General features: G+C 39.6%; 1 protein-coding gene across 1 annotated transcript in view; it reads right to left on the minus strand.

Annotated features, from left to right (window-relative positions):
* Nucleotides 1-25977, minus strand: part of LOC126475158 (DIS3-like exonuclease 2) — a 170802-nt gene that overhangs the window by 139470 nt on the left and 5355 nt on the right. Inside the window, exons 2-4 of the mRNA XM_050102780.1 lie at nucleotides 19544-19897; nucleotides 9286-9394; nucleotides 2279-2332 (exon numbers count right to left, since the gene is read on the minus strand). Of these exons, the coding sequence (XP_049958737.1) occupies nucleotides 2279-2332; nucleotides 9286-9394; nucleotides 19544-19897 (517 nt within the window). The remainder of the gene's footprint in view (nucleotides 1-2278; nucleotides 2333-9285; nucleotides 9395-19543; nucleotides 19898-25977) is intronic.

Consider the following 25977-nt stretch of genomic DNA (forward strand, 5'->3'; position numbering starts at 1 on the left):
GCGTGGATTGCCATTACCACCACAACACATATAGTTATGTGTTGAGTAGTGGTGTGACTGGGAAGCATGTCTTGCTGATGAATGGTGTCGCAGTGTGTTCATCGACTCGGTAATATGCTTTGTAAATTTGACTCCCTTTTGTAACCACCAAACTAACATCACATCCCCTCTCAATCAGTGAAGTTTCATTTTGTTTCTTCATATTCTTCTGAGTGCTTCACTTTTTCTGTCAGGCAGTTTATATCATAATTGTCCCCCCTCCCCACCTCTCCATTAACAACCCCACACCTTTTTCACTCTTTTACACCCCTCCCCCCCCCCCCATCCCAACTCTCTCTCTCTCTCTCTCTCTCTCTCTCTCTGGTTTTACACCATCTCTCCAGCTTCCATCCCAGTTCTAATTGTAATATTCATTCCATTTCTCATCTCCCTTTCACTTGATCCATCTTTACTACTCACTCTGTCATTCTATGATCTCCACACTAAATTTGGCTCAATGCTTACCGTATTACTGCCTTTCACCTCTCATACTCTCTTCCCTTTCACCTTTGTCTCACCCTGTCTTAGTAACAGGTGGATCCCTCTCAATCTCAAGTGACCAGCTATTCCTTTTCAAAGTATCCCTCTTTCCTCCCCTCCCCAAGGACAAACTAACAGTTCTGAAAACTTTGTACAGTTTTCTTTTCTCCTGTTCAACATGCCTACTGGCTGTACTTGCTACATTGCCTCCTGAACGAAAGTACTGTCTCCTTGTTATCATACTGACCATCTCTTTACATATACCTAAAACTATCACAATTTTTCTTTGTTAGTTACATGTTCCATAGATTATTTGAATTATTCCTTTATTGAAATGATGTGGAATGAGTCAGTTTGCAGGACATGAATATGTGATGAGTGTTGATTTAATGAACACATTATTTTTAGTCCTTCTCACCTACTCATGTAGCTACGCTTTCCTCTTACTGACTACCAGTTTGTAAGCAGAAATTTGTCAATGGAATAAAAAGAACTGTCCAGAAGAAATAGATTTAAATTAGATATAAAACTTGCTCCACTACCTATCAGTCATTTGGCAATGATCAAAAATTCTTTTTGCTGCCTGTTGAACTCCTTTCACAGCCACTGACAGCTTTAACAATGGGTAATAAAGGTCATTTTTCCCTGTAGTATTGTAGGTATGGACATCACTGTTCTTTTCAAATTGTGATGAATTATTTATGAAGAATTTCATTAGTGAATATTTACTGTGCTGGTTTAGGTAAAATGCCTAGCTCTTTAAGGAGGTACCTACATAACTTCTGTGGGTAAACACAACATATTGTTCTTACTGCTCACTTTCTTTCTAAGAGAATTATTCTGTAAGACATTATTGAGTGGAAATATGCAAAATGTGTCAGGAGGCTGATGCATTTGTTTCAAAGACAAGCAATTATACAAAGAGCGGAAGTGGTTGCAAAGAACTGTTTGAGAAGCTCATTAATATGCTTCTTCCAGCTAAAGTTTCCAAAAATTTGGAGCACTCTACCCTATTTACTGACTGCTGCTCATGTGCTACATCAGTTGTTGGTATGACTATTTGTTGTACAGAACTGAATGTAGTGGTTTTTTTTTTGTTTTTTTTCGAAATTTAGGAAGAGTCTTTTCAGATAACCACATAACAATTCATTGGAAAATTTCATTTACCAACACTTCTGTTGGTTTCTCTCAAGGGATTTATTGTAATACTAGTACCATCTGCAAAAAGGGACAATTTTGCTTGTTGAATGTTAAGTGGAAGATAGTTCACTTATACAAGGAAATAGAGGTGGTCCCAAAATTGAACTCTGTGAGACTCCCTTTGTGATCTTTCCCCAGTCACTAAAATTATTCTACCTTTCTGATATGAAATCATTCAGCACTACTTTTTGCATCTGTTTGTTAAGTATGATTCACACCAGCTGTGTGTAAAGCCATGAATTCCATAAAACAGGAGTTTTTCTTAGAGATTAACATGGTCTATACAATTAAATGTCTTGGAATAGCCACCAAAAATACGACCTGCTGAGATATTATTATTTACAGCTTGTAATATTTGATGAGTGAATGTATAAATAGCATTCATAGTCATTCAATCCTTCTGGAATTCAAACTGTTATATTCTAAGTAATTATTGAATATTGATCTGCAACAACAGATCATGAATAGAAAAGGAAAAAAAAAACTTATATTTACCAAAATTCAAAATAATCCAGGCAGGAAAAAAAACAACAATTCATAAAAGCAGACAAAGACTTACAGGGTTACTTATGTATGACTCCTTGTAGTTCCTCTGGTTTACGCGGATAATACCCTGGGGAAAAAAAAACTATTACTAGTAATAGTTTCACAGCATGACAAATTTGTTAAGTAGTTTGAGGTCAAAGAATTCAAAGTTGCACATTTATACAAAATCAAATAGGGGTAATATAGGAGTAGGTTTAATAATGAATAAAAAAATAGGAGCCCGGGTAAGCTTCTACAAACAGCATAGTGAACACATTATTGTGGCCAAGATAGATACGAAGCCCACGCCTACTACAGAAGTACAAGTTTTTATGCCAACTAGCTCTGCAGATGATGAAGAAATTGATGAAATATATGATGAGATAAAAGAAATTATTCAGGTACTGAAGGGAGACGAAAATTTAATAATAGTCATGGGTGACGAATTCGACAGTAGGAAAAGGAAGAGAAGGAAACGTAGTAGGTGAATATGGATTGGGGCTAAGAAATGAAAGAGGAAGCCGCCTGGTAGAATTTTGCACAGAGCATAACTTAATCATAGCTAACACTTGGTTCAAGAATCATGAAAGGAGGTTGTATACATGGAAGAACCTTGGAGATACTAGAAGGTTTCAGAGAGATTATATAATGGTAAGACAGAGATTTAGGAACCAGGTTTTAAATTGTAAGACATTTCCAGGGGCTGATGTGGACTCTGACCACAATCTATTGGTTATGACCTGTAGATTAAAACTGATGAAACTGCAAAAATGTGGGAGTTTCAGGAGATGGGACCTGGGTAAACTGACTAAAACAGAGGTTGTACAGAGTTTCAGGGAGAGCATAAGGGAACAATTGACAGGAATGGGGAAAAGAAATACATTAGAAGAAGAATGGGTAGCTTTGAGGGATCAAGTAGTGAAGGCAGCAGAGGATCAAGTAGGTAAAAAGACGAGGGCTAGTAGAAATCCTTGGGTAACAGAAGAGATACTGAATTTAATTGATGAAAGGAGAAAATATAAAAATGCAGTAAATGAAGCAGGAAAAAAGGAATACAAACGTCTCAAAAATGAGATCAACAGGAAGTGCAAAATGGCTAAGCAGGGATGGCTAGAGGACAAATGTAAGGATGTACAGGCTTATCTCACAAGGGGTAAGATAGATCCTGCCTACAGGAAAATTAAAGACACCTTTGGAGAAAAGAGAACCACTTGCATGAATATCAAGAGCTCAGATGTAAACCCAGTTCTAAGCAAAGAAGGGAAAGCAGAAAGCTGGAATGAGTATATAGAGGGTCTATACATGGGCGATGTTCTTGAGGACAATATTATGGGAATGGAAGAGGTGGTAGATGAAGATGAAATGGGAGATATGATACTGCGTGAAGAGTTTCGCAGAGCACTGAAAGACATAAGTCGAAACAAGGCCCCGAGAGTAGACAACATTCCACTAGAACTAGTGACAGCCTTGGGAGAGCCAGTCCTGACAAAGCTCTACCATCTGGTGAGCAAGATGTATGAGACAGGTCAAATTCCCTCAGACTTCAAGAAGAATATAATAATTCCAATCCCAAAGACAGCAGGTGTTGACAGATGTGAAAATTACTGAACTATCAGTTTAATAAGTCACAGCTGCAAAATACTAACGCAAATTCTTTACAGACAAATGGAAAAACTGGTAGAAGCCGACCTCGGGGAAGATCAGTTTGGATTCCGTAGAAATGTTGGAACACGTGAGGCAATACTGACCCTACAACTTATCTTAGAAGAAAGATTAAGGAAAGGCAAACCTATGTTTCTAGCATTTGTAGACTTAGAGAAAGCTTTTGACAATGTTGACTGGAATACTCTCTTTCAAATTCTGAAGGTGGCAGGGGTAAAATATAGGGAGCGAAAGGCTATTTACAATTTGTACAGAAAGCAGATGGCAGTTATAAGAGTCGAGGGGTACAAAAGGGAAGCAGTGGTTGGGAAGGGAGTAAGACAGGGTTGTAGCCTCTCCCCGATGTTATTCAATCTGTATATTGAGCAAGCAGTAAAGGAAACAAAGGAAAAGTTCGGAGTAGATATTAAAATCCATGGAGAAGAAATAAAAACTTTGAGGTTTGCCGATGAGATTGTAATTCTGTCAGAGACAGCAAAGGACTTGTAAGAGCAGTTGAACGGAATGGACAGTGTCTTGAAGGGAGGGTATAAGATGAACATCAACAAAGGCAAAACGAGGATAATGGAATGTAGTCGAGTTAAGTCGGGTGATGCTGAGGGAATTAGATTGGGAAGTGAGACACTTAAAGTAGTAAAGGAGTTTTGCTATTTGGGGAGCAAAATAACTGATGATGGTCGAAGTAGAGAGGATATAAAATGTAGACTGGCAATGGCAAGGAAAGCGTTTCTGAAGAAGAGAAATTTGTTAACATTGAGTATAGATTTAAGTGTCACGAAGTTGTTTCTGAAAGTATTTGTATGGAGTGTAGCCATGTATGGAAGTGAAACATGGACGATAAATAGTTTGGACGAGAAGAGAATAGAAGCTTTCGGAATGTGGTGCTACAGAAGAATGCTGAAGATTAGATGGGTACATCATATAACTAATGAGGAGGTATTGAATAGAATTGGGGAGGAGTTTGTGGCACAACTTGACTAGAAGAAGGGATCAGTTGGTAGGACATGTTCTGAGGCATCACCAATTTTGTACTGGAGGGCAGCGTGGAGGGTAAAAAATCGTAGAGGGAGACCAAGAGATGAATACACTGAACAGATTCAGAAGGATGTAGGTTGCAGTAAGTACTGGGAGATGAAGAAGCTTGCACAGGATAGAGTAGCATGGAGAGCTGCATCAAACCAGTCTCAGGACTGAAGACCACCACCACCACAACAACAACAACAACAACAACAACAACAACAACTTGTGACCTCCTAACACACAGACCTGGAACTATCTTACTTGAAAGATTTAATACAATTTTAAATTACAGTCCAAAAATGTGATGTTACTATCAGCAAAGAGGAACCCTGAGTGTATATTTAGGCCAGTGTATCAAAATTTATTGCAGTTTCACTATTGCTTTTAATATCGAAAATCTCAGAGCAGTATCTTAAGCCATAATGAGAGACTGTAGTGGATGTTTGCACTCTTAATAATTAGCATTTTGGCAGTATGAATCACACTTACCCAATTTTAAGTCTAGCAATATGTTACTTTTTTCTAGACTTGACAAATATGACTTGTTTAAAGTGACTCAAAATATAAAGTCTATAATGGAACACTACAAATAATTGGCTAAGTATGTCTCTAAGTATGTCTCTAAGTATGTCTGCTTGTGTCTGTATGTGTGGATGGATATGTGCGTGTGTGCGAGTGTATACCTGTCCTTTTTTCCCCCTAAGGTAAGTCTTTCCGCTCCCGGGATTGGAATGACTCCTTACCCTCTCCCTCAAAACCCACTTCCTTTCGTCTTCCCCTCTCCTTCCCTCTTTCCTGATGAGGCAACAGTTTGTTGCGAAAGCTTGAATTTTGTGTGTATGTTTGTGTTTGTTTGTGTGTCTATCGACCTGCCAGCGCTTTTGTTCGGTAAGTCATCTCATCTTTGTTTTTATATATAAGTATGTGTTCTATTTGATATACCAGTATTACTATGGAGACAACAGAGCCAGTATTGTTAAAGTGATTTCCCTCAATCCAACAACATTGCAGTAGTGGAATGTGAAAAACAAATTACTGGGAGACACTGTAACGCAGGATGAAGGGGTGGGAAGAATGGTCAGCAAAATGTATAAGCAGTCAGTGCCGTCCTGACAAGAAATGCAACAATTCAAAATCATTTTCGAATGGCTACACTATGGAGCAATAAAACGTGATTAGTATTTCAGCTGATACAACTACTTAAACAGCAACTTAACAAATATTTTGTAGTGTAAAGTTAAGGTAATTAACCTGTGGAAGTGAATTTTAAACACTTGTTCCCTCTTGGCAAACAATTAATAACACTGTTCAAGCAGAGAGAACAGCTAGAATTCCTGGAGTAAAAGGTGGGTAAATAATAATAATACTTCCACTGCCTGCATTTTATAAAAGATACATTGATCACCTTACTAGTTAAAGCTGTTGAATTTGATAGCATCCCCAAACACTTAATAATAAATACACATTGTTGATGTTCATGCACAGTCTGATGTACATGGAATTATTTTGTTGGAGGTCATAAGCCATTCTTTAGATTTTACTGGCAGTTGTAAATGATGAGAATAACATGAAAGCAGGAGGGTGGGGATGGAGGAGGGAAGACTGGCAGGGGGGGGGGGGGCGTGCATGGGAACAGTAACAAATAATTAAAACATTTAGTTAATTTGATATCCTTACTGAATACCAAAGACCACATGAGACGTTTCTTTATCTTATTTTATTAACAGACAGTAGAGCGGACTTTTGCGACTATAGGGTGTAGTTGTGTAGTATTAACTATCACTTCAAGAAAAATAAAATTGTTATGTTAGTGAGATTCTTTATTCTTTTGTTTATTTACAGGTACATCACTACAGACCTGACATGCAATGATATCCCTGTGTCACACTACCATAACACACCATCAGAGGAGCCACAACAAAATAACCACCTGGACTGACCTGACATTGCTGCAACATTTCCACTGCTGGTGAAAATGAATTACTGCATGGTAGTCCACTATATCAATGTGGGTTTGATCTTGCTCTTCTAGCTGTGTACTATAGTACTTTGACACAGCGATTTCAATGTGTAATAGGGCTACCGATGTGTGCAGAAAAAAAAAAAATTTACTTTTTTCATACTGATAATTAAAGTGTTACGAATATCTCTCGTCTCTCATTGCTTATAGGTTGGTTTTTCTCTCTCTCTCTCTCTCTCTCTCTCTCTCTCTCTCTCTCTCTCTTTTTTTTTTTTTTTTTTTTTTTTTTTTTGCTAATACGCCATATTCAGTCACAACATATTACTCAATTTTATAAATCTTACAGGAAAATAGAATTTGAAATGTGAAGAAAAATGCATTTTTGCAGCATTTTAATATCTCTGTTTCAGCAGAATTTACTTGAAGACATTATGGTTTCCATATACCTTTATAATACAAGGTGTACAACTTTGCTCCCGCCATTTTTTCACCAACATTTGAGGTTTTAATGAAACAAACTGGTTACAATCGACATAAAAGTTTTCTGGGTTTGGTACCGCGTCATAATGTAAAAAACTACTGCTGCTGGAGAAAAACCAACATTTTGGCCACGATTGCAGCAGCCTTCTTCTGAGTCTAATGGTGCATTCTAGCCTTGCAGTGTCCTTCATATTTTGTTGTTAGTGTTCACTACGCATGCCATTATGTCATAGTTAGTTTCATTGGTCACTTAAGGAAAAAGGAGAGGGAACTTTATTTTTAATAGGTAATTGCGGTGGAGGGAGAACGTGACCTCTATTGTCTATTGGCTCTTGTGTAAGGTACCATGATTGGTGGTCACTGTCGAATGAGAAGTTTACTGCTGTTTACCAACTGCTGGACATCGGCCGCGCGGCAGTTGGTTACACATGTATCACTGAAAGTATTTTCCATCACTGGCTACTACTTTCTCCCATCTTTCGGACAGTGTATGAATCCCGCGTCGAAAAAACTGTTTACCTTTTGAAGCGATCCATGAACTAGTCCAACTTGTGACTTCTTCATGAGACCAGAAGTGTTGGTCAGCCAGGGCATGTTCCATTGATCTGAACAGGTAATAGTCAGAGGGACCAATGTCTGGAGAATATGGCAGGTGGGGTAGGACTTCCCATTTCAATGTTTCCAAGTACGTTTTGACCCCTTTTGCAATGTGGGGTCGAGCATTATTGTGCTGCAAAATCACTTTATCATGCCTCTCGCTGTATTGTGGCTGTTTGTCTTTTAATTCTCTGCTCAAACGCATTAATTTCATTCGATAACGATCACCTGTGATTGTTTGACTTTGTTTTAACACCTCATAGTACACGACTGCTGAGCTGGTCCCACCAAATGTCGAGCATGATCTTGGAGCCGTGAATATTCAGTTTGGCCGCCAACGTGGAAGCATGGCCAGGATATCCCCATGATATTTTGCATTTAGGGTTATCGTAACGAACCTATTTTTCATCCCCGGTCACAAGGCGATGCAGAATTCCCTTCCATTTTTGCCTCTGAAGCAACTGTTCACAAACACACAAATGTCATTCAACATCTCTCGGTTTCAGCTCACACGGGACTCAAGTTCCTTCTTTCTGAATCATGCCCACAGCCTTGAGACATTTTGAAATGGCTTGCTGTATCACTCCCACTAATCATGCCAATTCTTCTTGAGTTTGACAAGTGTCTTCACTCAGCAATGTCCCCAATTCTGCATCTTTGAAAACATTCTCTCTTCCACCACTATGCCGGTCTATGACGTTAAAATCACTGTTCTTGAAGTGTTGAAACCACTCATGACACATTCTTTCACTAATAGTATCCTTACCATAAGTACTTAGAGCATCTGATGAGACTCAGCCGCTGTTTTCTTCATGCTGAAAGAAAACAGTACCAACTCCCGCATATGACGAGAATTAGGCTCGTAAACTGACATTTGCAATCAAGAATAACTTTATGATGCAGACACAAATTGACCAATGTTTGACTGAGATTATGTTGACCGACGTCCAAGCTAACAGCCTGACGTCTGCGATCTGTTTCTTTCGACCACTACTTACTGTTGTCGCCACCTATCGGCAAATGGTTGAAGCAAAGTTGTACACCTTGTAGTAGCCCAAGAAGCAAAGATCCTTTACTAGTTAGTATGGGATATATTTTTGTTTCACTGTTTTCATGTAATTCATTCTTTTCCATACTTATCAACATTAATCACTTTGTGATACGTTAGTGTAATATGTGACACATGAGGATTCAGCACCAATGGCAATCTTGACATGATAAATTATTGTCTGAATGTTTAACAATTGCATACTTCCATCTGACAATGTGTATGTTCTTTTTTTAAAAAAAAAGAGTAGTGTAAACTTCACTGCAATACTTACCTTAATTAGTGTACCATTCTGGAGTCCTTCCTCTATCTCTCTTTGCGGAAGGTATTTTTCAAAGCCCTGTGCTTTGTTGGTACTTTTTCGTGGGCTTCCATTATGACCACTAAAATTTTTAAATTTAAGAACAACAGATTATTAAAGTAACAAACTGGATAAATATTTTTTGGAACTGACTTTATGGAGATACTAAATCAAATAGCAATAATACATTGAAAATTTAACACAGAAGCACATGTCATAAGTAACCTTCAAATAAATAGGGCCACAAACATTATATTGTTTTAATTTGAAAATACAATTTTTCAGTTTATTTGCAAATGACAGGAGTGATTTAATTATATCCTTACAGGCAATATGTTCAACGCAATGAGAGGCAACAGTTTTTATTACCATTCAAATTAGTCAGAGAGGGCACAAATAAGAGGTGTGTGTGTGTGTGTGTGTGTGTGTGTGTGTGTGTGTGTGTGAACATAATTATATACAGGAGAAACATTACAGGCCCATAATTTCTCTGTTTCAACAAATGTGAACATGACTGTAAGAATGTGCTAGAACGTAGTAAAATTTTATACTGTGTTCTACAAAAAATGATTCATTCTTTAACACAACCTACTTGGAAAATTTCACTCTGGATTAAGAATTTGATGTACATCAGAGTATTAATTTAGAGGGGTGGATGAGAGCATTATTATTCTCTACAATTTACAATTTTTTTTTTTTTTTTTTACCTTCTGGGAATTTTTACATTGGCTGAATTCAAATTATTTGTGTCTTACCTTGAGTAAATATGGAGTGCATAGTCACCTGTGGTGTAATGACCTAATCATGAAGGATTCTCATTTTAAAAAATCATCTAAATACAAATATTAACTGTGAGCCTTGTAACTTAAGTAGAGACACACAGTACAAGCCACTTTTATCAGTCCAATAAGAGGTCATACAAATTGAGAAATCACTTATTTCATCCTCACTGTTTGTGAACTGGAGGTAAAAAGTGACACAATCACATCCCATTTGTAAGCAAACAGCCCAAAATATCTTATACAGAAGCCATAAAACATCAAGCAAGGCAGATGCAGCAAGCAGAAGAGTTCCACCAGTCTTGGATAGGCAAGCCTATAGTGTATACTACATGAGTGAGCATTGTCTTCAGTTAAGCTAGTACACCAAGAAGGACTTGCAAAACTTGCCTGCACACACCTCTGGAATAGGGTTACTGGTTTTCATCACATGCATTTGCTCACATATACTTATGTATGTATGTCACTTTCAATGTGATGAAAACTTGATCACATCAACGGCATCTGGTACTCTGATGGTTCATGGTATGTAGTTGTTGTTGTTGTTGTTGTTGTTGTTGTCTTCAGTCCTGAGACTGGTTTGATGCAGCTCTCCATGCTACTCTACCCTGTGCAAGCTTCTTCATTTCCCAGTACCTACTGCAACTTACATCCTTCTGAATCTGTTCAGTGCATTCATCTCTTGGTCTCCCTCTTCGATTTTTACCCTCCACACTGCCCTCCAGTGCCAGATTGGTGATCCCTTGATGCCTCAGAACATGTCCTACCAACCGATCCCTTCTTCTAGTCAAGTTGTGTCACAAACTCCTCTTCTCCCCGATTCTATTCAATACCTCCTCATTAGTTATGTGATCTACCCATCTAATCTTCAGCATTCTTATGTAGCACCACATTCTGAAAGCTTCTATTCTCTTCTTGTCCAAACTATTTATCGTCCATGTTTCTCTTCCATACATGGCTACACTCCATACAAATACTTTCAGAAACGACTTTCTGACACTTACATCTATACTGAGTATTAACAAATTTCTCTTCTTCAGAAACGCTTTCCTTGCCATTGCCAGTCTACATTTTATATCCTCTCTACTTCGACCATCATCAGTTATTTTGCTCCCCAAATAGCAAAACTCCTTCACTACTTTAAGTGTCTCATTTCCTAATCTAATCCCCTCAGCATCACCCGACTTAACTCGACTACATTCCATTATCCTCGTTTTGCCTTTGTTGATGTTCTTCTTATATCCTCCTTTCAAGACACTGTCCATTCCTTTCAACTGCTCTTATAAGTCCTTTGCTGTCTCTGACAGAATTACAACCTCATCGGCAAACCTCAAAGTTTTTATTTCTTCTCCATGGATTTTAATATCTACTCCGAACTTTTCCTTTGTTTCCTTTACTGCTTGCTCAATATACAGATTGAATAGCATCGGAGAGAGGCTACAACCCTGTCTCACTCCCTTCCCAACCACTGCTTCCCTTTCATGTCCCTCGACTCTCATAACTGCCATCTGCTTTCTGTACAAATTGTAAATAGCCTTTCTCTCCCTGTATTTTACCCCTGCCACATTCAGAATTTGAAAGAGAGTATTCCAGTCAACATTGTCGAAAGCTTTTTCAACGTCTACAAATGCTAGAAATGTAGATTTGCCTTTCCTTAATCTATCTTCTAAGATAAGTCGTAGGGTCAGTATTGCCTCACGTGTTCCAACATTTCTACGGAATCCAAACTGATCTTCCCCGAGGTCGGCTTCTACCAGTTTTTCCATTTGTCTGTAAAGAATTTGCGTTAGTATTTTGCAGCTGTGACTTATTAAACTGATAGTTCAGTAATTTTCACATCTGTCAACACCTGCTTTCTTAGGCATTGGAATTACACTCCTGGAAATTGAAATAAGAACACCCTGAATTCATTGTCCCAGGAAGGGGAAACTTTATTGACACATTCCTGGGGTCAGATACATCTCATGATCACACTGACAGAACCACAGGCACATAGACACAGGCAACAGAGCATGCACAATGTCGGCACTAGTACAGGGTATATCCACCTTTCGCAGCAATGCAGGCTGCTATTCTCCCATGGAGACGATCGTAGAGATGCTGGATGTAGTCCTGTGGGACGGCTTGCCATGCCATTTCCACCTGGCGCCTCAGTTGGACCAGCATTCGTGCTGGACGTGCAGACCGCGTGAGACGACGCTTCATCCAGTCCCAAACATGATCAATGGGGGACAGATCCGGAGATCTTGCTGGCCAGGGTAGTTGACTTACACCTTCTAGAGCACGTTGGGTGGCACGGAATACATGCTGACGTGCATTGTCCTGTTGGAACAGCAAGTTCCCTTGCCGGTCTTGGAATGGTAGAACGATGGGTTCGATGACGGTTTGGATGTACCGTGCACTATTCAGTGTCCCCTCGACGATCACCAGTGGTGTACGGCCAGTGTAGGAGATCGTTCCCCACACCATGATGCCGGGTGTTGGCCCTGTGTGCCTCGGTCGTATGCAGTCCTGATTGTTGCGCTCACCTGCACGGCGCCAAACACGCATACGACCATCATTGGGACCAAGGCAGAAGCGACTCTCATCGCTGAAGACGACACGTCTCCATTCGTCCCTCCATTCACGCCTGTCGCGACACCACTGGAGGCGGGCTGCACGATGTTGGGGCGTGAGCGGAAGACGACCTAACGGTGTGCGGGACCGTAGCCCAGCTTCATGGAGACGGTTGCGAATGGTCCTCGCCGATACCCCAGGAGCAACAGTGTCCCTAATTTGCTAGGAAGTGGCGGTGCGGTCCCCTACGGCACTGCGTAGGATCCTATGGTCTTGGCGTGCATCCATGCGTCGCTGCGGTCCGGTCACAGGTCGACGGGCACGTGCACCTTCCGCCGACCACTGGCGACAACATCGATGTACTGTGGAGACCTCACGCCCCACGTGTTGAGCAATTCGGCGGTACGTCCACCCGGCCTCCCGCATGCCCACTATACGCCCTCGCTCAAAGTCCGTCAACTGCACATACGGTTCACGTCCACGCTGTCACGGCATGCTACCAGTGTTAAAGACTGCGATGGAGCTCCGTATGCCACGGCAAACTGGCTGACACTGACGGCGGCGGTGCACAAATGCTGTGCAGCTAGCGCCATTCGACGGCCAACACCGCGGTTCCTGGTGTGTCTGCTGAGCCGTGCGTGTGATCATTGCTTGTACAGCCCTCTCGCAGTGTCCGGAGCAAGTATGGTGGGTCCGGCACACCGGTGTCAATGTGTTCTTTTTTCCATTTCCAGGAGTGTATTATATTCTTCTTGAAGTCTGAGGGTATTTCGCCTGTCACATACATCTTGCTCACCAGATGGTAGAGCTTTGTCAGGACTGGCTCTCCCAAGGCTGTCACTAGTTCTAGTGGAATGTTGTCTACTCTCGGGGCCTTGTTTCGACTTACGTCTTTCAGTGCTCTGCGAAACTCTTCACACAGTATCGTATCTCCCATTTCATCTTCATCTACATCCTCTTCCATTTCCATAATATTGTCCTCAAGTACATCGCCCTTGTATAGACCCTCTATATACTCCTTCCACCTTTCTGCTTTCCCTTCTTTGCTTAGAACTGGGTTTACATCTGAGCTCTTGATATTCATGCAAGTGGTTCTCTTTTCTCCAAAGGTGTCTTTAATTTTCCTGTAGGCAGGATCTATCTTACCCCTTGTGAGATAAGCCTGTACATCCTTACATTTGTCCTCTAGCCATCCCTGCTTAGCCATTTTGCACTTCCTGTTGATCTCATTTTCGAGACGTTTGTATTCCTTTTTTCCTGCTTCACTTACTGCATTTTTATATTTTCTCCTTTCATCAATTAAATTCAGTATCTCTTCTGTTACCCAAGGATTTCTACTAGCCCTCGTCTTTTTACCTACTTGATCCTCTGCTGCCTTCTCTACTTGATCCCTCAAAGCTACCCATTCTTCTTCTAATGTATTTCTTTCCCCCATTCCTGTCAGTTGTTCCCTTATGTTCTCCCTGAAACTCTGTACAACCTCTGGTTTAGTCAGTTTATCCAGGTCCCATCTCCTTAAATTCCCACTTTTTTGCAGTTTCTTCAGTTGTAGTCTACAGTTCATAGCCAATAGATTGTGGTCAGAGTCCACATCAGCCCCTGGAAATTTCTTACAATTTAAAACCTGGTTCCTAAATCTCTGTCTTACTATTATATAATAGATGTGATACCTTCTAACATCTCCAGGCTTCTTCCATGTATACAACCTCCTATCATGATTCTTGAACCAAGTGTTAGCTATGATTAGCTATAATTAAGTTATGTTCTATGCAAAATTCTACCAGGCAGCTTCCTCCTTCAGTTAAGCTAGTACACCAAGAAAGACTTGCAAGCTTGCCTGCACACACCTCTGGGATAGGGTTGTTGGTTTTCATCACATGCATTTGCACACACGTACCTATGTATGTATGTCACTTTCAATGTGATGAAAACTTGATTACATCAATGGCATCTGGAACTCTGATGGTTCGTGGTCTGTAGTATCATGCATTATTGTGTATACCCGAACCTTAACAAAGTTATATGCCAGGCAGTCATTTGTTCTGGTAAATGACTGGAGAATCTAGTAAGCATCATCTACATTTTACCCTTACTAAAGTTTAAAACTAGTGTCTGTGCCCTCCTTCACATTCATTGCAAACACACAAAGAAGCAATAAAAAGTAGACCAACAAGCAAACACAGAGTCTCATTACCATACCTACCTCCTTAGCGTAACATCCAAATCATTTAGCACTATCTCCAACCACAGTGGTCTGAAAAATCTTAGCTTGATCCCATCACCATTTCATTTTTCTACAAAGCTGCTTGCCTTTCAAGAAACATATGACCTACAAATCCTCATCACCTTTGATCTGAATGCGAGCTTCCAAACACACTGCAATCCACATTGGGTTACAACATATAAACATGTGTCATGTGGGGTCAAGACTTTGATTTCTGGCTGATTACCTTCACTAAGAAGTTAGGAGCCTTAAGAGTACAGAATATAGAATCTTCTCTTAGGAGAACTAGTAAGCTCCATCTTAGGATGAATCAGCTTGAGCTTTCGAGGTAGATCAGGTACAGTGAAGAGCCAGAGAAGTCCTTTTTAGTGTACAGCAGGAGCGAAGCAAGAAGAAGAAGAAGAAGAAGAAGAAGAAGAAAGAAGAGGAAATCTTCTGCCACCACAAAATTACAAGACCACAGCAAGCAGTCCACTGCACTAAACATCAGAGGAGGTCTGCATAGCAGTTACAACAATCAAGGATGGGGCCATTGGTTTATGAATCGCTGGCACGTGTGCTGACCACACCATATTCCAGCCTTACACCTGCACAAGACATCAACACAGAGCTGCCACCTCTCCGACAAATATGGTGAGTGCATCACAATGTATCATGGAAACAAGGTCTTTGGCCTTGAGAAAAGATAAGAAAGCACCTAATATGAATCTGGAAAATAATGAAGTCCCTGCTCAGCATATAGTCTTGCCTGAAGCATTTAAGTTAATTCCGAGAGCTTTTGATGGAAATACAAATGAACTTCGAGAATTCACAGACAATTGTGACTTAGCATTAAAACTAATGCTAAGCCCTAGTCATAGTGTGCTATTAATATTTGTTAAAACTAGGATTGTGGGTGCAACTCGAAGTAAACTACTTGTATGAAATTTGACAGCAATATGGGCAGATGCGATGGGAATTTTATTCGAGAACTATGAGCAAAATGTACTTTGTATTACCATGTGTTTCTCTAGTAGGCACAAAAGGGCCAAAAGTATGGCCAAATGGGAGAGTTGCAACGACACATTGCAGCACCAATTTCGATAAGGCGTCCATGGAGTGATGATGGATCCAGACATCCTGGGTTGCCAAGCTCTATTGGGGAAGATGGCACAAGCAGTGTTTATACAGGGAATCGAAGATGAGATTATAAAAATAGTCATGAGAGCGAGTGGAGAGGATTTAAAGTTAGCGCAAGCAGTGGATCTTATATTAACAGAAGAAGCATCCATCACCCCTTGTAAAGAAAAGTTCAATTAATCCAGTCATCCGGAGGATTATTTTAAATGTAAGAGAAGAAGCCATCATGCAAGGAACTGCAATATGGAGAAACACACCAGGAAAATAGACACCATGTAGCTAAGTTTTAGTGGAGCAAGAAATGGACACCCCACCCTCCACCACAGATGAAAAGGATAGAGGAGATTCTACACAGAGGTCAACATAGGGAAACTGGATGCATGTGACCGAAAGTGGGTCATCAATGCGATCTTCAAGGGCATCCAGGGCCATGTAATAAGTCAAGACTCATGATATGTTACATTTGCGAAGAACCAGTACACTTACCCTGACAGTATAATGCAGATGCTAGGCTAGCAAATAAGAAGTCTCAGAAAACAGGAAATGAAAGAACCCCACAAGTATGCAGTCAACTCATGACACATAGCTGTACTCAGTATTCTGCAAGGGTAGAATTAATTTCATATGTATATGATGCACATGAACCACAACTTTCACAGCAGATAGTGCCACTCAGGTTACCGTAATAAAAGAATCAGCATTGAATAATAGTATGGTGGGCAATAACACCGACAAAATAGTAAAACTTACAGGGATCACTAAAGAACTAATATAGAAACATGCGAAGCCACAAGATTAACACTGAGGTTAGGAAATGATGTACATATGGAACATACGTTTCATATAGTAGAGGATGAATTAAATGTCCCATACTCAAGGAATCTCAGGCAGAGACTTCTGCGAGAGTTGAAAAGTAATCATACATTACACAGTGTAGATGCTATGGGTCAAGTGCAGACTTGTAGAGTTACAGATGTAACTGGAACCAACTGCTGAATCTCGCAGACTGGGTGAGAGCCGCAAAGAAAGGAAGTGTGTCCCATGGAATAGAAATTAGGTAGCTGAGAAAAACATGTTGTGAAGGCAAATGTGACACCAGCTATACCGGTAGGAATACAGGAAGGATCAGACTTAGAGTGAAGAGCGAAGAGAGAGCTCCAGAGTGAGAAATCAGAAGAAATAAGCAATAAGACACCACATCTAAGGGAAAAAAGGAACAAAGGTAGCCGGCATATGGAAAGGAAAGTGAGCCTGTGTTACTTATACAAATAGGCCCATACGAAGAAAAGATTTTAAGGATTAAGGTGCAGATCACAGATCTGACTGAAAGAAGCAGTGGTTGCAAACAGCCTAGATAACCATGCAACAAGCCACTTGTGTCTCAAGTATTTTGAATGGCACAAGAGAAAAAGTTATAATGAAATGTCCAAGACTCAAAACAGATGCAGAACCTATCATGGGAGAATGTCACTTACAAAATTTAGCTTCAGTGGCACAAGACAGATGGCCACAAATTAGCAGATTAACGGAAATGGTTTGAGTAGATAACTGAAATGACAAAGAAAGGACTTCAATTACTGAACTATGTATTGCACCACATCATGATGTGTTTTACCTACTCGGAGATAGAGTAATACACACTGAGATGGTGCAGCATGACAAAGTTAATTTCAAGTTGGAAGTCAGATAAGAAATGTTTTTTATGTTCGCCTAGGGGTGGCAGGAAAACACAAATATGATAGTCATTAACATCTTTAAGTCTTTAGAGCCAATGGCTCATTCCTCCAGTAGAAAGGGGGGAAGGAAGAGGGATGAAGGAAAAGAAGGGATGAAGGAAAATGGCTGATGAGGTTAGGAAAAGGGATAGAATTCAGAAAAGTCACCCAGAAAGACACGTCTGAGGACACTTAGTGGATGGTATGAGAAGTAGAGACTGACTGTTGGTGTCTGCTCTGGTCTTGTTCACTTCCCTGGTAACTTACAGTTTTCAGGATATACAAGTAAGTTATGTTCATAAGCATAATTTTCTGCCTGATGTTATGATCTTGCTGCAGAAATACACGTACTCTGCTACAGATTCTCCGCATATTTGTGGAGTCCACATTATTTCTGGAAATAAAGTGAAGTATTCATGTTTTGAGGCCAGAAGGATTTTCACATCTATATCCATAGCCTGTAACAGCAACTGCTATAACAGGACACAAAATGTTAAGCAGAATATTGTGGAGTGCTAGGCAGAACTAAAAGGTTAAACAGCTAATGTTTGGGTATAGAGAACACAGTGAATACAGTATTGTCCAAGATACTTATGAAGTTTGAAATCCACATATGAAAACCCTCATGTGAAGGATACTACTGTGGAGATTTTCTTTCCTCAGTAACCGTCAATAGTGAGAAACTAGCGTGTGGAAAAAATGTTTTGATCAGATCTATGTGCCACAGGAGTCTTAGATCCATAACCACAGTTGTAGCTGTGGAGACTGCAACCACCACCACCACCACCACCACCACCACCACCTCCTCCTCCTCCTCCTCCTAAATTAAGTACACAAAACCATTCCCTTTGGTCTTAAATCTGTTTGAATGCAAATGCTGGCACAATACAAAGAAAGATTAATCAGTCTTTCTCTTGACAGATGCTCCATAAACCTCACATGTGGATCTAATCAGACCAACTATCATCAATCACTGTAATGCCCACTTTACTCTTTGTCCTCAAGCTTGCAGACAGTACTGATCAATTCTGTTTCAGACTTTCTTATTTGTCTGTGTTTGTTGTAGGTTAGCAGGGACAGTTACCAGTATCAATAGGTATACCAATGGAGAGTTGGTCAATATGCATTGAGCATGATGGTTCCCTGAATGCAACAGAAGGTAGGCACAATGACACTACGCTAAGCCATTGCTGCAGTGGTGCAAATCGCATCTGTCGGACGATTATTGCATTACCCTGTTTTTTGTATTCTGCAGTTTGGTGAGTACACATTACAGGATATGTCACTGTTGTGAAGGTAATTTCACAGAACCAAACTTAACTGGGGAAAAAAAAGTACATCATAATTACATGGTTATGAGCCTTACACCAAAATACTCAGAAAATATACCTCAGCAACAACCGAAATTTTGTTGCTAGAGTTTTGACTCAGCCTGAATCATCTGCTGTAGGACACACATTATGAAATTACAGTGTCTTATAATACAGCCAAGCACACGATAATGAAAGGAAGCTATCATGACTGTTTAAGTACCCTTCAAGGTACTTGCGTATTGCTTTTGGATTTGTTAAAGGTAGGATCTAAAAAATCTTTAACAAATGTTCTCCAAAGCACTATTAAGTCTCACTGTCATAAACAAGAAGCCACTAACTGACCTCCAAAATTAGTTAACATTTGGCTCATAACACCAATATGCTGCAGTAACGGCGACAGGAAGAGAAGGTGGTGTCTGCCGACCCCCCCCCCCCCCCCCCCCAACATAAACACAGCAGCAATAGAACATACAAGACGCATCACCAATGAAACATTTTACACAGAGCACTGAATCAACTACTCACCTTAATCTTTTACTTTCAACTTGTGCATCTGTTACAGCCACAGACTCTTGTCTATTTCCACCTGTGCACTTATCACTTACAACGGATTCAGAAAGCTGTCTTTGTGCCACATTTTTTTTACTACATTTCTTCACTCTTTTCTTTGACTTTTCTGGAACTTTGGTTTTACTGGAAGTGTGAGAATGCTGCAAGATTTCAGGTTTTGTAGCTTGTTCGTTAACTGGTTCAGAATGAAAAATTGTGGACATGGAGACATTACACATTGACACACCACCCTCTTGTAACTGGATAGCCCGTACATGTTCACAGACGCACTGGATGTTACTAGTGGTTTCCTTATCTCCTGCAGCTGTGCTGTAAATTGATGACAAACTTACATAAATGGTTATCCTTGTTTCACAGTCTTATGTTAAAAATGGGACAGTGTGTTATTTATAATTAAAAAGTTACATACAAAATTTTCATTGGCAATCATGAAGAAACAAAAGATTTTCTGCCAAAAATTATACAACAAAATTGAATTCATTATTCAACAACATGCTGCCAAGAGCTATTTTATATATCTTAGTTAAGGTATTAATAACCCAATTCAAATTCAATAAGCAACTGCTACTTCATTCATCTTAAAGAAAGTACCAGTTTCCAGATAGTTTCAAATGCAGCTACAGATGACAGTACAAAGAGTATCAGTTGCATCAGTACCTGGCTACTCCAAACAGAATTGGTAAACGAGAACAAAAAAAATCTCCATATCTCTGTATGATAGCTTTTAGTATATACCTTTTAATGTTACAATTGAAGTCCTTATATAATATGGATGTGGGTGGCATTTGTATAGCCCCCAATACCACATCGTATTCACTTTGCACATCAAAGGGTACAACAGCAATGATAAATTTAATGCTTCGTAAAGAGAAAATAACTAACGTAGAACCATGAGTCTGGATTCCACTGGGACCATGTGCTCAATGGGTTCAATATTAGTATTATAAACAAGAAAATTGGCAGCAATGCTTGGAAGATGTTTCAAATCACTTATTACAGCAAATCAGTTTCAGCCACTGTGTGAACATCTTCAGTGCTAAAAAAGTATGACATAAAACTACACATGAAGACCATATAATATATTACAGACATTCGTCACACTGAGTACATTACGATTATGATACATAGTACATACCCAATATTAAAATATTGAACACTCATGAAATAAAAGCAAATATTACAACTTCAAAATGGTGTCAATACAGAAGAACATCTATAAAATCAGTAAGTTAAGCATACTGACAAAGTCTCTCACATGCATTAATGATGGATGACTAACAAAGAAACGATACAAATGATCCAATTACACAGAACTAAGGATTTGAGACTTCTAGGATAAGTATTAATACTTATTTCAAATTGGTATCTCCTTCTTGAGTATAAATTATCAATGTGTCTAAGTAAACATTTAGGTAGCAATAAAAAATAATCATCATTTGAGTTATGCAGAAGCAAGAAACATAGCAGTTCAGTTTTTACCATTCAATATTCAAGGGCATTATGATATAATTATTGCCTGATTTGTCTTATCTAACCATACTCAAAACCTAGCCTTAATTCCAATTATAGTGCACATAAGAATGACAAATATAAAACAGAAAGAATCCTCCAATTGGACATTAGTAACAAATATAGTTTTTAATACAAATTCTATTAGCATGGAAACTATACAGGGTGGTCCACTGATAGAGACCGGGCCAAATATCTCACGAATTAAGCATGAAACGAAAAAACTACAAAGAACGACACTTGTCTAGCTTGAAAGGGGAAACCAGATGGCACTGCCATAGGTCAAACAGATATCAACTGCATTTTTTTAAATAGGAACCCCCATTTTTATCATAAATAAATATGAATGTTTCAGTTGGACCACTTTTTTCGCTTTGTGATAGATGGCACTGTAATAGTCACAAACGTATAAGTACATGGTATCACGTAACATTCCGCCAGTGCGGACTGTATTTTCTTCATGATACAATAACCGTGTTAAAATAGACCATTTACAAATTGCGGAAAAGGTCGATATCGTGTTGATGTATGGCTATTGTGATCAAAATGCCCGACGGGCGTGTGCTTTGTATGCTGCTCAGCATCCTGGACGACATCATCCAAGTGTCCGGACCATTCGCCGGATAGTTACGTTATTTAAAGAAACAGGAAGTGTTCAGCCACATGTGAAACGTCAACCATGACCTGCAACAAATGATGATGCCCAAGCAGGTGTTTTAGCTGCTGTCGTGGCTAATCTGCACATCAGTAGCAGACAAATTGCGCGAGAATCGGGAATCTCAAAAACGTCGGTGTTGAGAATGCTACATCAACATCGATGCACCTGTACCATATTTCTATACACCAGGAATTGCATGGCGACGACTTCGGACGTCGTGTACAGTTCTGCCACTGGGCAGAAGAGAAATTATGGGACAATGACAGATTTTTTGCATGCGTTCTATTTAGCAATGAAGCGTCATTCAGCAACAGCGGTAATGTAAACCGGCATAATATGTACTATTGGGCAATGGAAAATCCACGATGGCTGCAACAAGTGAAGCATCAGCGACCTTGGCGGGTTAATGTACGGTGCGGCATTATGGGAAGAAGGATAATTGGCCCCCATTTTATCAATGGCAATCTAAATGGTGCAATGCATGTTGGTTTCCTATGTAATGTTCTACCGATGTTACTACAAGATGTTTCACTGCATGACAGAGTGGCGATGTACTTCCAACAGGATGGATGTCCGGCAAATAGCTCGCGTGCGGTTGAAGCGGTACTGAATAGCATATTTCATCATATTTCATGACAGGTGGATTGGTCGTCGAAACACCATACCATGGCCTGCACGTTAACCGGATCTGACGTCCGCGGATTTCTTGCTATGGGGAAAGTTGAAGGATATTTGCCATCATCATCCACCAACAACGCCTGACAACATGCGTCAGCGCATTGTCAATGCATGTGCGAACATTATGCAAGGCGAACTACTCGCTGTTGAGAGGAATGTCGTTACACGTATTGCCAAATCCACTGAGGTTGACGGACATAATTTTGAGCATTTATTGCATTAATGTGGTATTTATGGGTAATCACGCTGTAACAGCATGCGTTCTCAGAAACAATAAGTTCACAAAGGTACATGTATCACATTGGAACAACTGAAATAAAATGTTCAAACATACCTACGTTCGGTATTTTAATTTAAAAAACCTACCTGTTACCAACTGTTTGTCTAAAATTGTGAACCACATGTTTGTGACTATTACAGCGCCATCTATCACAAAGCGAAAAAAGTGGTCCAACTAAAACATTCATATTTCTTTACATACTACACGAATATGTAATAAAAAATGGGGGTTCCTATTTAAAAATACGCAGTTGATATCCGTTTGACATAAGGCAACGCCATCTAGCGGGCCAACCATAGCGCCATCTGGTTTCCCCCTTCAAGCTAGACAAGTTTCATTCTTTGTAGTTTTTTCGTTCGACGCTTCTTTCGTGAGATATTTGGCCCGGTCATGATTAATGGACCAACCTGTATAGGCCTAGTGTAATACCACTAACAACTCTGTTGAACAACTCTGTTGAGGACACTTGTCTAGTAATGGACTTCACTACCAGAACTTGCACACCACATTGTTCAACATAACTTATATACCTAAACAACAGACATCAGATTATTGAAAAGTAGCAATGGTGATCTGAATCACTACTTGTTCTGAAATGATGTCCAACAGCTTTCCATTATTATATTGCAATAAAGTTAGTCTGATTTTTTTAAACATGATTGTAAAAAACCAGGAGCAAATTCTATATATCTTTCAGCTTGTTTTAGACAAACAAAAGCCTTAAAAATAAAATGCTGGTGCAGTGAATTAGCCAGAAACAGCTGGCCCCCATGTCGTTTTTGCTGGTCACCTCCAGTTTTGTGTAGAAATAAATGACGTGAATAAGATGTCATACTAAATGTCAACTATCTCAGAACATTAATGAATAGAGAATAGATGCTGCTGGAGTTGTCGAACGTACGGTGACGGTGTCCACCTTTCGACCTTATGAACACTCTCTATTAAATATTGCCTACCTTTCAGAGCCTGTAGCGTTCTTGTTCTCGGGCTTTCTCTTCCTTATCCTATGTCTTTTCTTTCATTTTACTTCAGTGCAGACAATGTCACCTTCGGCCTCTTCTAGACAACTTACACCAACAACATTTATCAAGTCTTCTGGTTTTACTGTTATATTGTCTGTCTCGGTAACTGTAAGCTCTTTCACAACATCTGATAATGTTTCCGTAATTTCAGGAAAATCTCTGCTATCTACTGGAATTACACCCATGTTTTCGCCCATTACATTAACTGTCTTACTGAAAGCGAAATAAAACTTCTAAAATCTTGCTCAATGGGTGCAATATTAGTATTATAAACAAGAAAATTGGCAGCAATGGTTGTAAGATGTTTCAAATCACTTATTACAGCAAATCAATTTAAGCTACTGTGTGCCATCTTCAGTGCTAAAAAAGTATGACATAAAATCAGACATGAAGACCTTATAATATATTACAGATATTAGTCACAATAAGTACATTACTGTTATGATACATAGTACATATCCAATATTAAAATCTTGAACACTCATGAAATAAAAACAAATATTACAACTTCAAAATGGTGTCAATACAAAAGAACATAACAGCTAATGAACAAATGTTAAACTGAGCTTGCAGCTTACAATCACATGCAGCAAAGCCAGGTTATTACATTACATAGGCATCACAGTGCCCTCTTTATTCAAGTAACACATTACATATGATTTTTTTTTTAAATTGTCAACATTTCTGAGCTCTTCGACTATGGAGAACTCATATTGGAAAAACATATGCTGGCTTCCTCACACAACTCAATCCGGTATATTTGTCAGTAGAAGTCTGAGAGTTAACATCTTGTGTTAATGTTCATTCAATATCCTATGGAATAAGAAAAGGTTTTCAAGTACACAAAGAGAAGTATAAGGAGCTCACCACCATCTTGTACCACTATGAACAATACTTTCTCCTGGCTGATGTTAAACTGTGCTTTGGAGGTGTACGCTCATCTATGAGACCAACTTGGTATGAATTCATTTTCTCTTTGGTCTGCAGAGGCTAGCATGTTTGGGAAGTGGCAACTATCATAGAAGTCTCCATGACCCTTCATCTCTGTTGCAGGGGTGAGGCTAGGGTTACATATTATGAGATATATTGTTGAGCTATAACTGTAGGCAGCACTAAAATATATTAAAGCTCCTGTGTTTAGCAAGTAGAGTTCTAATTCAGAGGTTAAGCTTTCTAATAGTTATCCTATGTTTTTTTCTTAGTTGTCCTGTTCCGCAAGTGCCTGCTGATGTTAAAATCCCTGAATAACTGTTCCACAAGGCTTGTTACCTCAACACACAATTGGCCATGGTTGGCTATTGATTCTATTATTGCATCAAGCGCCACTTGCTTTCTGAAAGTGTTTGAATGTATGCAGACTCATCCAGATGTCTTCTTGGTATTTCTTCAGTTTTTGCAAAAGTTACAGTAATTTCTGACATGGGGAAGGTGATCACCTAATGTGCCTAGTAGGATAAATGCAAGGAAGATTAGGATCAGTCTCAGTGACATCATGGTCATTACATACACAGCACGTGTTCAGAATGGTTCAACAATGGGGAAGGAAAATGACCACACATTTTCAAACAAACCATCCTGGCATTTAACTGGCACAATTTAGTGAAACCATCAGGCTGATATAAATCAGGATGGTCAGACTGGGATTTTAACCGTCATCATTTAACTGTCATCCTCCCGAATGCGTCTCCAATGTGCTAAGCACTGTGACACAACTGAGTGTTGTCCTTATACTGCATACAGACTCATCTGCATTCAAAGTGGTGGTCAGACTGGTTGCAACAACTAAATTACATTTTGGTTTAGGTATTTACTTTGTTATTCCTTTCTTATTATTTATGCAGGGTTTGGGATCTAGTTGGAATTTTTCAGTTTTAACATCTGAAGGTGATAACTGGGCTATTCTGTGACTTGACACCCGTGACACTTTCGACCAATGGCTGATGTCGGGCTGTGGATCTGCTCCATTTTGGGAGTGCATCTTGGTTGATGAGCCAGTCTCTGATGGCACTACAGGAAGCAAATCTCAAGGTTATTCCAGATGCACCAGTGTTGACCTCTCAGCTATTGCCATAGGTTTGGGAGTTGAGGTGGTTGGTGAAAATGATGCATGAATCTGTACTGACTGCCACAGTTTTGGCACAGAGCATAAGAAAGTGGTAGGTTTTTTGCCATTATATCTGCAGACAAATGGTTCACTTTAGGAGATAGTGTAACACTACCTTCTGCAGCATATGTAGGAGAT

The sequence above is a fragment of the Schistocerca serialis genome, chromosome 4 (genome assembly GCF_023864345.2).
Source record: "Schistocerca serialis cubense isolate TAMUIC-IGC-003099 chromosome 4, iqSchSeri2.2, whole genome shotgun sequence".
In the NCBI taxonomy this organism is placed as follows: domain Eukaryota; kingdom Metazoa; phylum Arthropoda; class Insecta; order Orthoptera; family Acrididae; genus Schistocerca; species Schistocerca serialis.